This window comes from Gallinula chloropus (assembly GCF_964237585.1).
Source record: "Gallinula chloropus genome assembly, chromosome: 1".
Lineage (NCBI taxonomy): Eukaryota > Metazoa > Chordata > Aves > Gruiformes > Rallidae > Gallinula > Gallinula chloropus.
The window spans coordinates 96,682,484-96,697,471 of record NC_140085.1 but is presented as its reverse complement, the minus strand read 5'-3'; the positions used below and the strand labels follow the sequence as shown (position 1 = coordinate 96,697,471).

Here is a 14,988-nt window from a genome sequence, read left to right as displayed (position 1 = left end):
GTCAAAACAAAACATTTATCATTTTAGTGCGGTGATTAATTCTCTCCCTCGTCACTGTGCTTTGTACCCGTGCCTGGATGATGTCATTAATGCCCACTGCCCAAGCACTTGTCTCACCTAATGAAAAGAAAGAAAAAAAGAAAAAAAAATAGAGGAAATGGTAGCCATGTTAGTGATGTAACCGATGAAGGAGAGAGGAAAGAGTAGCTTTTAGAAAGCAAAGTGAATGGAAAATGAGTCTGGCAGTGAGGGGAAAACAGATCTTCCCAGGAGAGTGAATTACATGCCTCTGTACAGATAGGCACATTTAACAAGCAGTGGAAAAACAGAAAGAGACAGAGATTTATAGAGAGGTAACGCAGCCAGGAAATCCTGTTGCAGCAGGAAGGATGAGTGATTTCACAAACTAATTCATTTGCTTCAGGGTGCAGAAACTGTAACCTGTTCTTGGGGATCACGGGGACTGCTCCACCTCCCTGGTCTCCTCCAACTAATTCAGCTTTCCTCCCCTTCCACTCCAGCAGCAGTATCTGACACTACTTCTCACTCTCACAGGCCTTCAGCCTTTAATCTTTTGCAATAAAATACTACATGATTTAATATGCAGAATTGCTCTGAAGTCTATTTAAGGAGATCATTTAAAACTACGTTGCAGACCACTAGTTATCCATAGACCAAAGTTTAGCAACAAATAAATTGGAGTGCAAAGAATTTTTTCATGCCTTTTACTTACATCTGCACTGACCAACATAGCAGATGCATTTTTTTTCAAGTGAGCAGTTAATAGCTGGAAAAAAAACCCTACTATGTCTGATATGCCAAGTGTAAGTAATCAAGCAAGTGTCCCTGAAGCCCAGTACTCTGCTACCTTCTAGTCACGCTGGTATACTTCCCATTTCCTAATTCTTGCCCTGTAGTTATGGATCTCCTCTCAGACGGTCTCTAACTCTCCTTAATATTAAAACATTAACAGTATCAACCCAAAAAATTTAGCTTCCTTTGGATGCTCCAAGAACAGCTGAATTATGTCCTCTTTCCAGTCCAAACCATTAAGCAGTTGCCATTTCAAACTGTAGGATGGTCTTTCCCTACAACCCTCCCTTTGCTGCTAGTGACAAGGTTCCCAAACCCTCACACAGGGTGGAGACACGATACCAAGCAGGTATTAGCTGCCATTTTTCTTTGTACTGTTATCTCTCAAACCGAGTGGGAAAAGGGGATGGGATTTCATTTTTACCAGCATATAAACACACCTATGGGAAGCATTCACTTTCAACACCACTGACAACCAAATTCCCAGGCCTGTAATTTTCATTTACGCATGCAGACACTCCGCTTGTAAACAGATTAAAAAATACTGAAAACAAAAAATATTTTTAAGATAGTAAAAAACCCGACTAAGCCTAAAAAGTCAATTACATACACAAAACACATACTAGCTTATGTCTTAGAAAAACAGCAGAAAGACTCAAAAAACCAGAGGATGTAGCATGTGCCAGCTCCGCAGTGAAAAAGAATCATAGAATCATCAATGAATCATCAAGAACCTTAAGGGACCATTGAATACACCCATCAATCTGAAGCTACACATGCAGTTGCTGTGACCCAAGTGCAGGACCTGGCACTTGGCCATGACGAACCTCAGGTAGTTGGTTCTGGCCTACCGAGCCAATCTGTCCAGATCCCTCAGCAGAGCCTTCCTACCCTCAAGCCAATCAATGATCCCATGTCCCTTGGTTCTCTCTGCAACATTTTATAACTGATTGACGAATGGGGAAGGAGATTTTCTCCTAAGAGGAGGCGTATACGGTCGAGGCATGACAAGTCTCCCAGCCCCCTACCTCCGGAAGGCAGCCTCCACCAGTTCAGAGCTGCCGCAGCTTTCCCCCTGCGCCCACAGCGAGCTGGCCTTGCTCTGCCTTTCTTGCCCATGGCAGCCTTTCGTCACCGTTTGGCACTGGGGCAGGTAGCAGTAGCCACCCCTCCTGCCTGCGGCTGCCTGCCCTCTCCTGCAGCAAGGGAAGGCAAGAGCAAGCAGGCACAAAGCTTCCCATCTCCTCACTGGGACACCTTAGTAAGGGAAGGGCAAAGCGGCCTGTGCCGTGTTGGGCCAATGCCCACCCAGCTACAGCCTCCTTTCAGGGAGGTGTGGAGAGCAAGCAGGTCTCCTCCAGAGTCATGAGAGGCACGAAGCTCTTGAGAGGTTACCTCCAGTCCTCTTTCTCAACTGCTTCACTTTTCTTAGTCATCCTTACATTTGATAACGAAGGACATGTATAAATTAAGTGGCAGTTTTTCTCCTCTCACACCTGGTGTCCATTCAGCCTTGAACCTATAGCCCGCCAGACTGTTTCTCTCTTTCCTTTTCTTCCCCCATATCCCTGTAAACGAGCAAAGGCCTCTCTGACACTACCCGCAGCATCAGCCCTGTGAAGCTATTAATATCTCTCTAAATGTCAATGTGCTGCAAGACACTTGGTCATTCATTAACAAGCAAGTTCAGTCTCAGCGCTATCATCAGCACGTATAGAACTCCGTCAGGATCCTGCCAGAGATACTGTTACTTCCCAAGAAATCAGAAGCGTCTTCCTTTGAGACTGCAAGCGATACCCATCCGCTCTATTTATAGCACAGGAAGTGCTGACATCCCACCGCAAGCCGTCTCCTTTCAGAATGCACAGTCTGAGCAGGAAATGCCACCTTCAGCACTGAGAGCCACTACAGGCTTGGCAGTTGTGGAGCTCAGTTTGCTGACATCTCTGCGCCTCGGCTACGTCGGTTTAACTCGCAAAAGTGACTTTGATTCGATCAGAATTTTTCACGCAGCCCGTTCTATAAATGGATGGAGGCAAATTCCTACAGAAGGGAACAGACTAACAACTTTGCAAGCCAAGTGCAAGATCCAGCTGAGGCCAGCCTGTTGCTGACTCCGTGAGCTGTTTGCTCAGAAGCAGCCAGCAACAGACCTGCGAACAGAACCCATGTCCTCCAGCTGCTGATCCTCATTTCACCATGTGAGCTTGTACTTGTTAAACATTTCTCTTCAGATAACTGCTTTCCAGCCTCAGCACTGACTCCAGGGTCACGCTATCTGTAGTCTGGCTGAGTTCTTAACATCCTGTTTCCAGAGAAAAGAAGTACCGCTCAGTAAAGCATAACATCTGGCCTTAGCCTCCTGCCCACCTTGCCCTACGGTCTGCCTCTAGATACGTGTTAAATTAACTTGGGGTCAGCCAGAGCATGGAGCAGGACTGACTTGGGTTCTGATGATGCTGGGGCACGGCTTGGATCAGGTTTTTTTAATATCATGAAGGAAGGCAGTAGGAAGAATTGATGTGTGATACAGACACAGGGTGTCAGCAGAGCACCCATGGTATGAATGCAGACTGTAAATGATCAACATGGGTCACAAAAAGAAAATCAACCTTTAGATCTCGTAGAATTCATTTTAGAGTTAAAAAAGGGCTACATATTCAGCACATCTCTTAGATGATGAGGACACAGAAGAGTTAAAAGGGTAGTAAAAAACACAATCATAGCCCCTAAGAAGAATGAGAACCACAGAAAGAGAGACCAATTGCTTCAGCATTGTCTCCTCTAGCTAAGGATGTCCTATGCCCGGTCAATACTGCTACCAAAAGCCCTGGAAGGTCCCCACACCCCTTCTGTAGTGAAGTCACCCCATTTTTCAATTTTTCATTCACCACATTCTGGCACTGCAGGCATGCTGAAATTGTCAAGCAGCATGTCCATGTGCATTCTGAACCAGCCTTCCTCCATAAACTGATAGAATCTGTCGAAATTAGTCAAGAGTACACATGGATGAAACAGAGGAAGCTTCTCAAAGATCCAGGTGACAATTGGGAATAAACCAAAGCCTCTCATTTGAACTGTATGGGTAGGTGAATCGGGCTCACTCCACAACCTTTCAACCCCCTCGTCTCCTTTCACCTCACTCCTCCCCACCCCAACCCTCTCCACCTTCCAAAAGAAAACCAACCCACACCACAAATCCAAGGTAGGTGTTATTTTCAGAAAGAAACAGCAGAGAAACCTACAAGCCATAAACAAAGGGGGAAAGCATAGAATGTCTTCCCATCCAACAGGCTCTTGTACTTTCACAGTACTCCAGGATCTTCCTCAATCCAACTCACCTAGAACTCATGATGTTTTAAGGTACCAACATCTTATTTCCCACACCAAGCTTCACACACGCACCCTCTGCCTTTCAATATGGAGTGAGTCCCACAGGTTTCTGAGAGGGAAAAGCACATGCAGTTCTTTGTTCTGAAAAGCTTCTCCATCTCACCTTCATGCCTATAGCCAAATTTGTTCTTTTATGCTGCAAAAGAACACCCCTCCCCTTTTCTAAAATAATCTGCAAACAGGACTGTGAAAGCAAGAAGTGGAGGGGGAAGAGCAGACTACAGAACCGATTCCTTTCCACTTGGAAGTGGTGTGACACTATAGAGTTGGACCATTAAATAAAACATTTTTGAGAATAAGTGGAAGAGCAAGAAGGTTTGACTTTAACAGCTCACTGACTGCCCTAGCCCTTGCCACAAATCTGCCAGGGAATAGTCTAGTCCCTTAGAGAAAGCAGGCGAGGAAGCATTATCTGCTCTTCAGTGGTTACTCACCGAGAGGGGCAAGCGTTACAACACGGTGTAAGTGTTAAACCTGAGGTCTGTCAACTCCTCCAGCGCTCTTGCCTATCGCAAGCATTTCTAACGCCATGGCTGATACAAATCAGACCACATACAGCTCTGATTAAAGTGATGCTGTTGAAACGAAGCAGATCCTCCTGTGCACAAACAGCACATGTTCCTCTTCTAGTTTTTTCAGACCACTCTCTCCTGCATTCCTTGATCTTTCAGGACAGAATCATAAAACTTGTCACAATTTAGTTATTTGTCACTAAATCACTCTGGGTTTCATGAAAGAAGCTACTAAGGGGGGGGGGGGGCGGGAAGCATGCCAGGCATATGAAAAGTAGCATAATATGACAGAAGAAGGTATTTCACAATAGCTCCTTTTCCTGTATGAGCAGTAACTAATTTATTATATGCATTGTAAGAGACAGCACAGGTGTACAGTCTGTTCTGTTCTGTTCTGAAAAGGAACAACAGTTCCTTTTCCTGTATGAGTGATAATTAATTTATTAGAGTCATCATAACAGACCATACACCTGTACAGACTGTACAGTGCATCTGTGTAAGAGACTGCAACCATTTTGTTTGATGTGCATGCATAAAGGTAATGTTAAACATTTTCAATCACAGTGAGCAATCCCTCTGCTCTAAGCAAGCACGTTAACTTGTTCCTAAGAGATCTCAAATTTTTTTTTAATTTCTAAGCTCATTCTCCAACCACTGCAATGTGTTGTTTACATGAAAAGATGGGGAGGCAAAAGAAAATCCCTGGTTCTAGAGCACTGTACGAAGAGGAAGAAATAATCACCCCAACCAGAAGAATTTGAGTGGAGAGGAAAAAGAAATTAAAAAAGAAATATCGAAATTCTGTATAGCCTTCAACATCTAGATATCAGTAAAAGGATTCCCTTTACTGGTACAAATCATTCTGCTATTTCTCTCACAATTTTTTTAAAAGAAAGCTTGTGAATTCAGAGTTTTGTCCTTGAGTCTTCATAATAATCTTTCTCCTCATTAGTATTCTCTCTACAGGATACCCTTATGTGGATACATCCAGCGGATGCAAGTATTCCTCGGAATACTTCCTCTTGTGTATCTTGTCTTAACGAGGTTAATGATGTCATAGTCATGATAACCCATTCATTTAAAACACTTGCTTACATCTTGCTGAACTGGAACATGACCAGGAGAAATTTAAAAGGGGCTTTGCTTTAAGGCATAAATTTGTCAGATTCATCAGGATAAAAAAAACAACAGGAGGAATTTTGAATCCAGAATAGAAAGGACTGTGGAGAGACCACCAGTATATTAAACTTTGATTGCTGGTGTCCCCCATCATATGGCTCATGAGACAGCTGCTCTTTCCAATTCGCTCAAGTCTTTGCAGTACTAATTCAGCAGAGGCCGAGCTTCAAACGTTTTGGCACGTCTGGGATATTCTCTTAATGACTGGAAAATATTTCCACAAAAGCTTGAGGACAAAATTAAATGTATTCCAAAAAAAAAAGATGAGTTACCCACTGCCAGCTGCTCTTGCTCTCAAAAAGCAACAGGAAAGCCACTTTGATAATAGAGTCCCAGAGTATATATTTCCACCCTGACATAAGGCAAAGGTCCTCCGGGAAAAAGAGAGGAATAAACTCCCTCTCCTAAAATGCAGTCTAAACCTTTGCATGAATAATTGTTTTGAAACTCTCTGCCAAGACTCCCATTTAGCTACGATTGCCTCCTGCAGCACTTCTGCGGAATTCATTACTCCTTTTCAGTTATTCCTGCTTATTCATGCTGACCTATCCTTTCCTGCCCCATCTACGCTGTCCCTTTCGACCTCATGCTTTACCTCGGAGACACCAGGTACGGTGAAGCGTTAAGCATCCTTCTCCACATCTGCTGGACCGCACGTTTTAAAACTACCCGGGCTGAGGAAGCACTGTACACAAAGAAAGTTACTTGGCAAATCTGGGTCACATCTAATTGCGTAAATGCAATTTTCTCCAGCTTCCTTACAGACAAGTGCCAATCCTGAACGAAGTCTCGTGCGTGAAGAGTCACTGGGAGGAAGTCATAACTGTAAATAGCCCCAGGGACCTGAGGCACTCTTCCACTTGAAACAATAGCATCATTATTGCACACCTACAGCACAGCCAGATAAACGACTGCCGCGGTAATTACAGGAAGCTGGGTCGGGTGGCAGGGAAAAAGGGTGATGGCTCCGCTGCTTGCTCATGTCTGGGTACTGCCCAGTGCAGCTCTCTGAAGAGCAGGCTGCGCTGAAAGCTGGCTTGTCAATGCCTGTAGCAAAGCTCTTTCCAGGAGAGCTTCAAGGTACATCGGGCAAACTTTGTTACTAGAGACTTTCTGGGGCTGTCCCTGTGTAACTGGGGCTTGCAATTCATTGCTTGAATGCTGCTATTCAAATATAGAGTTAGCCATCTATTTCTTTGGTTTAAACCCAATATACAGCGTATGGTAGTATAAAAAAAGGAAAAAAAAGATGACTGTGAACTGTGCTTGAGAAGCACAACCATGGAGGAAAAGCTAGACTTTCCTCCATACTCCAACATCATTTCCAGCATAGCTGAAAGCACAGGCTGTGCCAAACTGCATCCCCATTCCCCAGCTCTGGAAGCAGCTACCCCAGCCAGGATCACAGAGTCCCATCAGCACTTCTACCTGGCAGAGGAGCACCACAGCCAGCATTACACCAAGTTCTGCAGTGGTGCCGAAAGACTCTGTCATCTTCTTTTCAAAACAGCAACCACCTGATAACTCTTATTTCCAAAGCCTAAGCCAGCCGACACAAATTGCTTTGTTCCTCACACTGCATGTGGTGGTGTACTCACAAGAGCAAGGGGAACGCTTCCAACCCAGCGCAGAGCGCGTGTGCTACATCATCTTCCCCACCAGTTGATTCCTTCCTCCTCACCCTTAGTCCTGCCGCATGTTCAGGTAGGGCTGAGCACAGGACTCAAACAAGATCAGAATAGAGCATACCATATAAGAGTGTACCATAGAATCATAGAATAATGTGCAACCCACTTCCAAAATCCATTCCCGATTTAGAAGCAAGGTGTTGGGACACAGAGACATCGCATCACAGCAGAGAGCACACCGGTATAGCCCAAAGCTGAACTCACAACTCTCCTGCCTTCAAGTATGTTTTCCAGCCAATTCTCTGCTTCACAAGGGCTAGAAACCGTGGCTTTGCAACTGTGCGTCCTCATCTAAGTGAGCTCAGGGCATATAAAAAGAACTCAAAGAACCAGGTAGAAAGTAGTACAGGAGGTTCCACCTACAGTCTGTTTCAAGTGCATAACCTGGCCCAACAATTAGGCTGCAGTTTATGATCTCCCTTTTTAAGAATTTCACAAGTTTTTCAAACAGGTGCATGGGCAAGGATGAGACACAGCCAGGCAGGGGTTTCCTGTCAAACAGGTGCTGAGATCAGTGACAAATTCCGCTAAACGCTCAAGTTGCTCCGGGGACAAGTGCCATCATGTACAACACTAACACCTCACACAGTCGTTCTGTGAGTGAATTAACTCTCCCTCTTGCCTCAAGATGTCACCATGTGGTGTATTCAGACATCACTGCTCCATTACCCTGACAGAGATGTAACCACTGCTCATGAGATGGGACCTGACAGCTTCTTGCTGGGAAGGACCACCATACCCAGGACCACCAGTATTACTAGGGGTGAAATATTCAAGCAAATACAAGAAATTGTGACCACTGAGTGGACACTGGGACACCTGTTGTCACAAGAAACAGCACAAAAAGTACCATCAGTAGGGTGGCAATTGCTGGCCAAAACCTGAGCATTAATTCTGTTGAGGGGGTCATAAGTTTCAAATTATTTCAGAAAAAGGGACCACCTGCCACCTCCACCAGAGTACCCCTTTTTGGGAGGGGCTGGTCCTGTACTACAAAGATCCAAAATGTTGCCTGTCTTGCATCAGATCTGCAGGGGCTGCAGCCTTAAAAGTACAGACACACGAATCAAGCTTTAAAAAAAAAACCCTGCCGCTGTTTCAAGTCAGCCAGAACTCTTGTTGTTGACATGATCAGTGCCATCTGTTTTAATGGCTGACAGGACTTTCTCCAGAAGGCTTCAGCTTCATAGTTTGCCCCTCTGCAGAAGCTTGTATCTCATTTCTTTTTTAAACTTTCACTTCTATGTAAGGCTTTCAGACAGCCACTGGAACAAAACCTGTGGGCTCTCCCAGAGCTTTTTGCTACAAAGACAATTCCAGTACTGAGCCACAGCTTTAAGCCTACAGCACACCCTCACAGCTGGGTTTTTTTGTTTGTTTGTTTGTTTTTTAAAAAGGAACACAAAAGAAAGGGCAACTAAAAAATTGTAGCTGATCTGAGTATTGGCATGCTTCATACTGAAGAAAATGTTTTGACTGAACTTGCTGCTTAAAATTTAAAAAAGGTGCTTTTTCTATGCTGCTTTACACATTCAGTTCAACTGAAAATTTAAACTAGACCTGGCATTTCAATTTTCTGACTGCTACACACTAATTCATACGATCACAAGGAAATTTAAACAACCTACAGGTTTTAGAATAACTTCCATTAGTTTCACTGAACTTTGAGGCTCCTAGAGAACGATACTATAAATAATAATAATAATAATAATAATAATAATAATAATAATAATAATAATAATAATAATAATAATAATAATAATAATAATAATAATAATAATAATAATGATATAAAAGGCAAATATCTCTTGATTTTCTGGATATTTGTTAATAACCAATATTTCTAGCAGCATCCTTTTGGAGCATTTTGGTACCACCCCATCTGCCATTACCAGCTTTAAACTCATCTTCATACTAAACAAACAAGTATGAAACATGTTCCACGGACAACACCGAAAGCTGAGGGACCACTGAAGGTTACACGAGAGAGCAAGGAAGAACGCAGGCAGGAAAGTTTAAGCTTGAACTTGGACATGCACTGTCATCCCACAGGGCAGAAAGGTGAGAGCCCCACTCTCCTCCTCAGACAGAGGCTTGGTGAGTACAGTCTTGAAACAGCATTCAGGCTGGCAAGAGGTTAGGCAGAAACTGAAGACAAAAAAGCTCGGAACAACACAAGTAACACAAGCTGTAAAGGTGTGAACTAAATAGGAACTGGGAAAGAGCTGAAAATGTGCAGCTTGTCTAAGCAAAGCAAAGAAAAAAAAAAGCAGAAGGTTTCCAGATATTTCTGGAAAGCTTAAAAATAAAAAAAGAAAAAAAAAAAAAGAAGGGGAGAGAGTAGCTACAGAGTACTCCCAAAAGTGACAGGTTTTAAATTAATGAGGTAGAGGATGAAATTTGAAAAGGAAGCATTACTGGCTGTTAGCCCTGGAAAACTTCATGACCTTGAGGTATTATTGGCCATGGCACATCCCTCCCCGAGGAGAAGGGAGCTGCCTGCCTGCAGAGGCCAGAGAACCTGCAGGAGGGAACCGGCTCTCCCTGGTTGGAGGGAGACAGCTTCATCTCACAGGCCCTTTCCATTTCTGTACTTAAAATCTTACTATAGTGCTATCCTATTTTGCAAATATATGCTTGTATATATTTGCTGCATATTTGAGTATCTAACTGTATAGAAGAGTTAACGATTCCTTGGACTTAATCGAAGAGAAGGTTCTGCAGCACTAAAATGGTCCGTCAGTAAGCAAAAAATCCCAAACCTCAAGGTATTAGCTTTAAAATTACATACTCGACAGATGTCTTACGTGTGCTATACAACAATAAATAAAGCCAGCTTCTGAAACCACAGCCTTCTTTCTTTCTACTCCTTTCCTGTGAGAGGGTTAATTTTTAGGTTTTTAATTAAAAATATGTAACTTACAACAGAGGGCAGCAGAACAGCTCAATTAATACTGTTCTTTAACAACAGATAGCTCAGATGTAAGCCCTATATGCTGCTTTTTTTTAATTAATCAAAAGGATCTTCAGAGTAGGTTAAGTCTTTCAATTTAAGCATGCCATATTTTTCTTGTCAAGCATAACTTGGGATGATGACAGTGAGACAACTTTTTTTTCCCCATAATTATCAAGTAAATTTACTTATAGAAAGCACTTCATAAAATACCCTTCATCACTATGTTAACCATAGAAAAGTATTTTGAAGATCAAGGGGAACAAAGCACACAGCTAGCTAAGATAAATCAGTTACCTTTGTCTTTTCACCAATAACATTTCTCTCCAGCTCGGCTATTTTTCTGTTTAGATGATCCAAAATTTCCTTCTCTTTCAGCAGCTCTGTTGTTTCAGATTTCTGTTCCCCATCCAAAAGGGCACATTCCATATCCAACTAGGAACACAAAACATTTTTCAGAAGCAGTCCAGACTAAGAAGAAATCTTGATACACATTATTTTCTAGGGGAAGGGGAGCAAGTTGGTCATTATTCACAACAGAGGAACACTTTAAAAAGAAAATAAAAATTAGGTTTCACTCCCACAAAAGGAAGTTAAAAAAGAGATTGCAAATCTGAGAAAAACCAGAACTGCAACATAAAATACTGCAACATAAGGTTCAAAGACTCTTTTTTTCCAAAACGTTTTCTTATCCAGCGCTTGTCGCCTGTGCTTCCTCCTGTCCTGACACCGTACCAAATCTCTGTGCCCAGGATCCATAGGAAACCCTTCTGGAACAGCTGTTTCTTTCCTGTGGCTGATAACTGGAGCCAGCACAATCCAAATGCCTGGCCAGCTTAGTCTGCAACTGTGAGATTCCAGAAGTCAAGAGAGTGCCAACATACCCTTGCCACCATAAAGCCAAGGAGGCTTCAAAGGAAGTTGTCTCACTTCCTTTCTCTTTAAAGGGACACAGGAGATACCACCATAAAACTCCCAAGTGACACAAGGTATTTAGATCAATTGAGTGACCATGCAACACACAAGATTGTTCTAATTCCACATAGGGATATAATGATTACAGCTGGGAAAGGCTGAAATCTATCTCCCTGCTGGGGGAAAAGAATGTTTCATAGTAGGAGACTGCCAGGTCTGGGATTCTGTGCCTAATTCTAGTGAAAATTACACCGTATGAAGGCTACATACATCCATGAGTTCCCTATGTACTTGCTATGTAGACATGCCTAGGCTTACGCTATGTAGACACACCTAACAAGACATTTAAAACCAAAACATATGTCATACCTCTCTCGAGGATTCATCCATCTGGTCATTTAAATCTTTGATCTTCTGCTCAAGTTCCTCCAGGTTATTTAGTATTACTATGCGCTCCTCCTCCAGCCGACCAAGCTCCTGCCCTCTTTGCTCATCACTTGTGCAGTCTGGTATCTGCAGTGGCACGTTACAAGATGTTCATCAGGAAAAAAAGAAAAGAGAATAAGAAAGTTAAGCCCTGTTTTTTCTTCCCCCTTTCACACTGTGGTCACTTTAGACAAGCAGTGTACTGCTGGTTGTGAACCTGTTACATATTTCACATCTACTGTATTGCTATTTCTATGTTTAGGAGGTGTGCAGGAGAAACAAACATGATACTGCCAGGCACTGGCAGCAAGTCTTATACTTATCAGTAAATACTATTTATGCTACAGGAATCATTAAAACCTAACCTTTGAGAATACTTCACATGCTGTGCTACTTAGGTTGCAAAAAATCCCTTTTTTTCCCCTTCTAAATACATCACAAATAGATGAATCTGGTTTTTAATGAAAATTTCAGCCCAGCTGTTCACACAGGACCACGGTTGGTTCTGTGTCCCCAGTTATCCCTGAGGAAGCAGTGCCCTTAGGGTCGCTCTCTCCACCGCCACTCACTTGCTGGGTAGCGGTGCCAAGAGTTAAACAACATGATTAGGAAAATGCCCGCGACCTCATACCGGCAAGGGCGAGATCAAAGGGTGTGGAGTTTCAGATGTATTCTTCATGCTCATCTGACCCCAGGGGCTGGTGATCCGATTACTCTGGTAAGGCAGCTCACTCATTGTCCCCAGTCAGAACCGGAAGCGGGCTGCGCGCGGGGCCTCGCGTTACCCGCCGAAGCACACGGCCTCGCTCAGAGGAGGCCCAGCTCCGCTACCGAGCGGCTGTGCGGTGAGCAGGCATCTTATCCCAAACAAGCCCGACCTCAGTATTTCTAAAACAATGTGTTGTGCTTCCATTAGCACGGTTGCTTGTTGCAGCAACAGGGCTCAGCACAACACCCTTCACAATGAATGAATGAACGGTATTCCTTCATTAGCGTTAGTAATCCTAGCTGGAAAGCCTCTGTTTTCCGGTATCCTGTTCAGATAATGCTGACATAACATCTTCAATTTCAACTTCCTAATAAGGATTTAAAACAGGACCTCTGACTTGCAGGAGGAAAGCAGCAAATGGGAGAGAAATGCAAGACCGCAGTAACTTGCAGACAAACATCTTAGCCCTTTTTCAACACACAGACGTGGAAAGACCTAATAAAGCTGTAACAGCATGTTTGTGCTCAACATAAACTTCCTATCAAAAGGCTCAGGGGATATCTTATGAAGCAGTATCTCTCTGGCAATCTAAAATGCTTTTTCATCACACATCTCTCTTCATTCACACGTACACACTTCTGTTGACTACAAAGAGGCATGTAAGGTAAGCAGAGGTTAAATACAATTCGTGCCAGGCGTATATATAAACGTGCTGAAGCTTATACAGTGTGTAAACAGTGGTGAAAAGGAGAGAGACAAAGTATTTTGAAGGTGTGAATTTGTTAGACAGAAGCCTGCTTTTATGCTTTTGCTTGGTTGTATTATCCTCCCAGTTCTAACTCTTGAAGGCTGCTGTTTAACACACTGCCTGTCACCAGGATTGGCCGCATGGAGCTTAGGCGCTGACCCAAGATGACAAAAGGCCCCCCAGCCCAGCCTGGAGGGGGCTGCTGCTGCCTCAGCTGAAGGAAGCTGTTAGGATCGCTGTTAGCTCATTTTTTAAAGGACAGTTTCCCTTCAGCAATGAAAGGGCGGCGTGAAATACACAGAAAAGGAGCCGCAGCTTACTAAGCGCAGGACTTGGGTTAGAGCGGCAGGAGGCTGGCAGTTGCCACACGCCCTAGGAGGGGTGGCAGCTGATTTGACAAGTGGCTTGGGTCCAACCCCAGGAAAGGAGACAAGGCAGCAAATTTGGCTCAGGCAACTCTTCTTCACCTCCCATGCAACTGTTCTGGTTTGCCCATGAGAAAACATCCTCTTCTTACAGAGAACAGGAGCCTCAAGCTGGGAGAAGACGGCAGAGCTTCCCTTTCCTCCTACACCCCAGCATGGTGCTAACCATGGTTCCTGAAACCTTCCTTACTTAAGTAGCTATAATTGTTCAGGAAAATCCTTCTCCCTCAGGGACTATTAAAGCTCTTCCTGAACTGTACATCCCTCTGGAAAAAGAGAAGAAAAAACCCCCAAACAAACAAACAAAAAGCAACCAAACACAAAAACCTCCCAGTACTAATCGCTTCCACAGGAAATGAAATAATAATTTGCTGGCTGACGAGCTGTATGAGCTCTGTGATGAATTCTCACACCTAAGTCATCCTAACTGTGGCCCCAGCCAGGACAGCCAGCTCCCGGAGAAGGATTCCAAGCAGTGGAACCTGGATTCTACGCTGTCGCCCTGCACAGCGTTCGTTACCTTTGGTGTGATGCTTAGGTAGGAGGATTCAGCAGCATCCTTCAGGAAGCTGGGAGCAGCGAAGGGTGGAGGCTTCGCGCTTTCGCTGAAGTGCTCATCGGCTCTCAGCCCTCTGGAGGGGAGGAAACCGGCCGTGCCCCGACTGTGGTTGCTCAGCTCCGAGAAATCCGAGTCGCTGGCAGATGACTTCAAGTGGCTTCTGAACCTGGTTTCCAGATTCACCTGGGAGTCTTCGAACACCGAATCCTCGTCAGAGAGCTGGAGTTTTTCGAGTTCTTTGTTAATTTTTTGAACATCAGCAACTGTTGTGGCTGCAGCCGGGTCGCTGTCGGATTTGGAGTACTCTGCACACAGATTGAGGATTGTCTCCAGCCGCTGTCGTTCCTAGTTTAAAAAAGATAATAGCACTAAGTGTCACATGTGAACTAAAGGAAAGATGAAGTTAAAAGTTTGCTGGGTTGGGGTTTTGGGGGGTTTGTTGGTTTTGGGGTTTTTTTAAGAGTGAAGGATTAAAGTTCTCCACAGAATCACAAAATCGTAGGGCCTGGAAAGGACCTCAAGAGATCATTGGGTCCAACCCCCCTGCCACAGCAGGTTCACTAGGACAGGTTGCACAGGTAGGTGTCCAGATGGGTCTTGAGTATCTCCAGAGATGGAGACTCCACAACCCCCCTGGGCAGCCTATTCCAGTGCTCTGTGTGTCTAAC

At 44.0% G+C, this 14,988-nt stretch overlaps 1 protein-coding gene across 1 annotated transcript in view; it reads right to left on the bottom strand.

Moving 5' to 3' along the window:
* The window catches only part of PHLDB2 (pleckstrin homology like domain family B member 2), a gene marked incomplete at its 5' end in the record, with an annotated part of 56,468 nt that overhangs the window by 28,436 nt on the left and 13,044 nt on the right, over window positions 1-14,988 (bottom strand). The window contains 3 exons of the mRNA XM_084274903.1: window positions 10,836-10,973; window positions 11,823-11,966; window positions 14,282-14,665. Of these exons, the coding sequence (XP_084131029.1) occupies window positions 10,836-10,973; window positions 11,823-11,966; window positions 14,282-14,665 (666 nt within the window). The remainder of the gene's footprint in view (window positions 1-10,835; window positions 10,974-11,822; window positions 11,967-14,281; window positions 14,666-14,988) is intronic.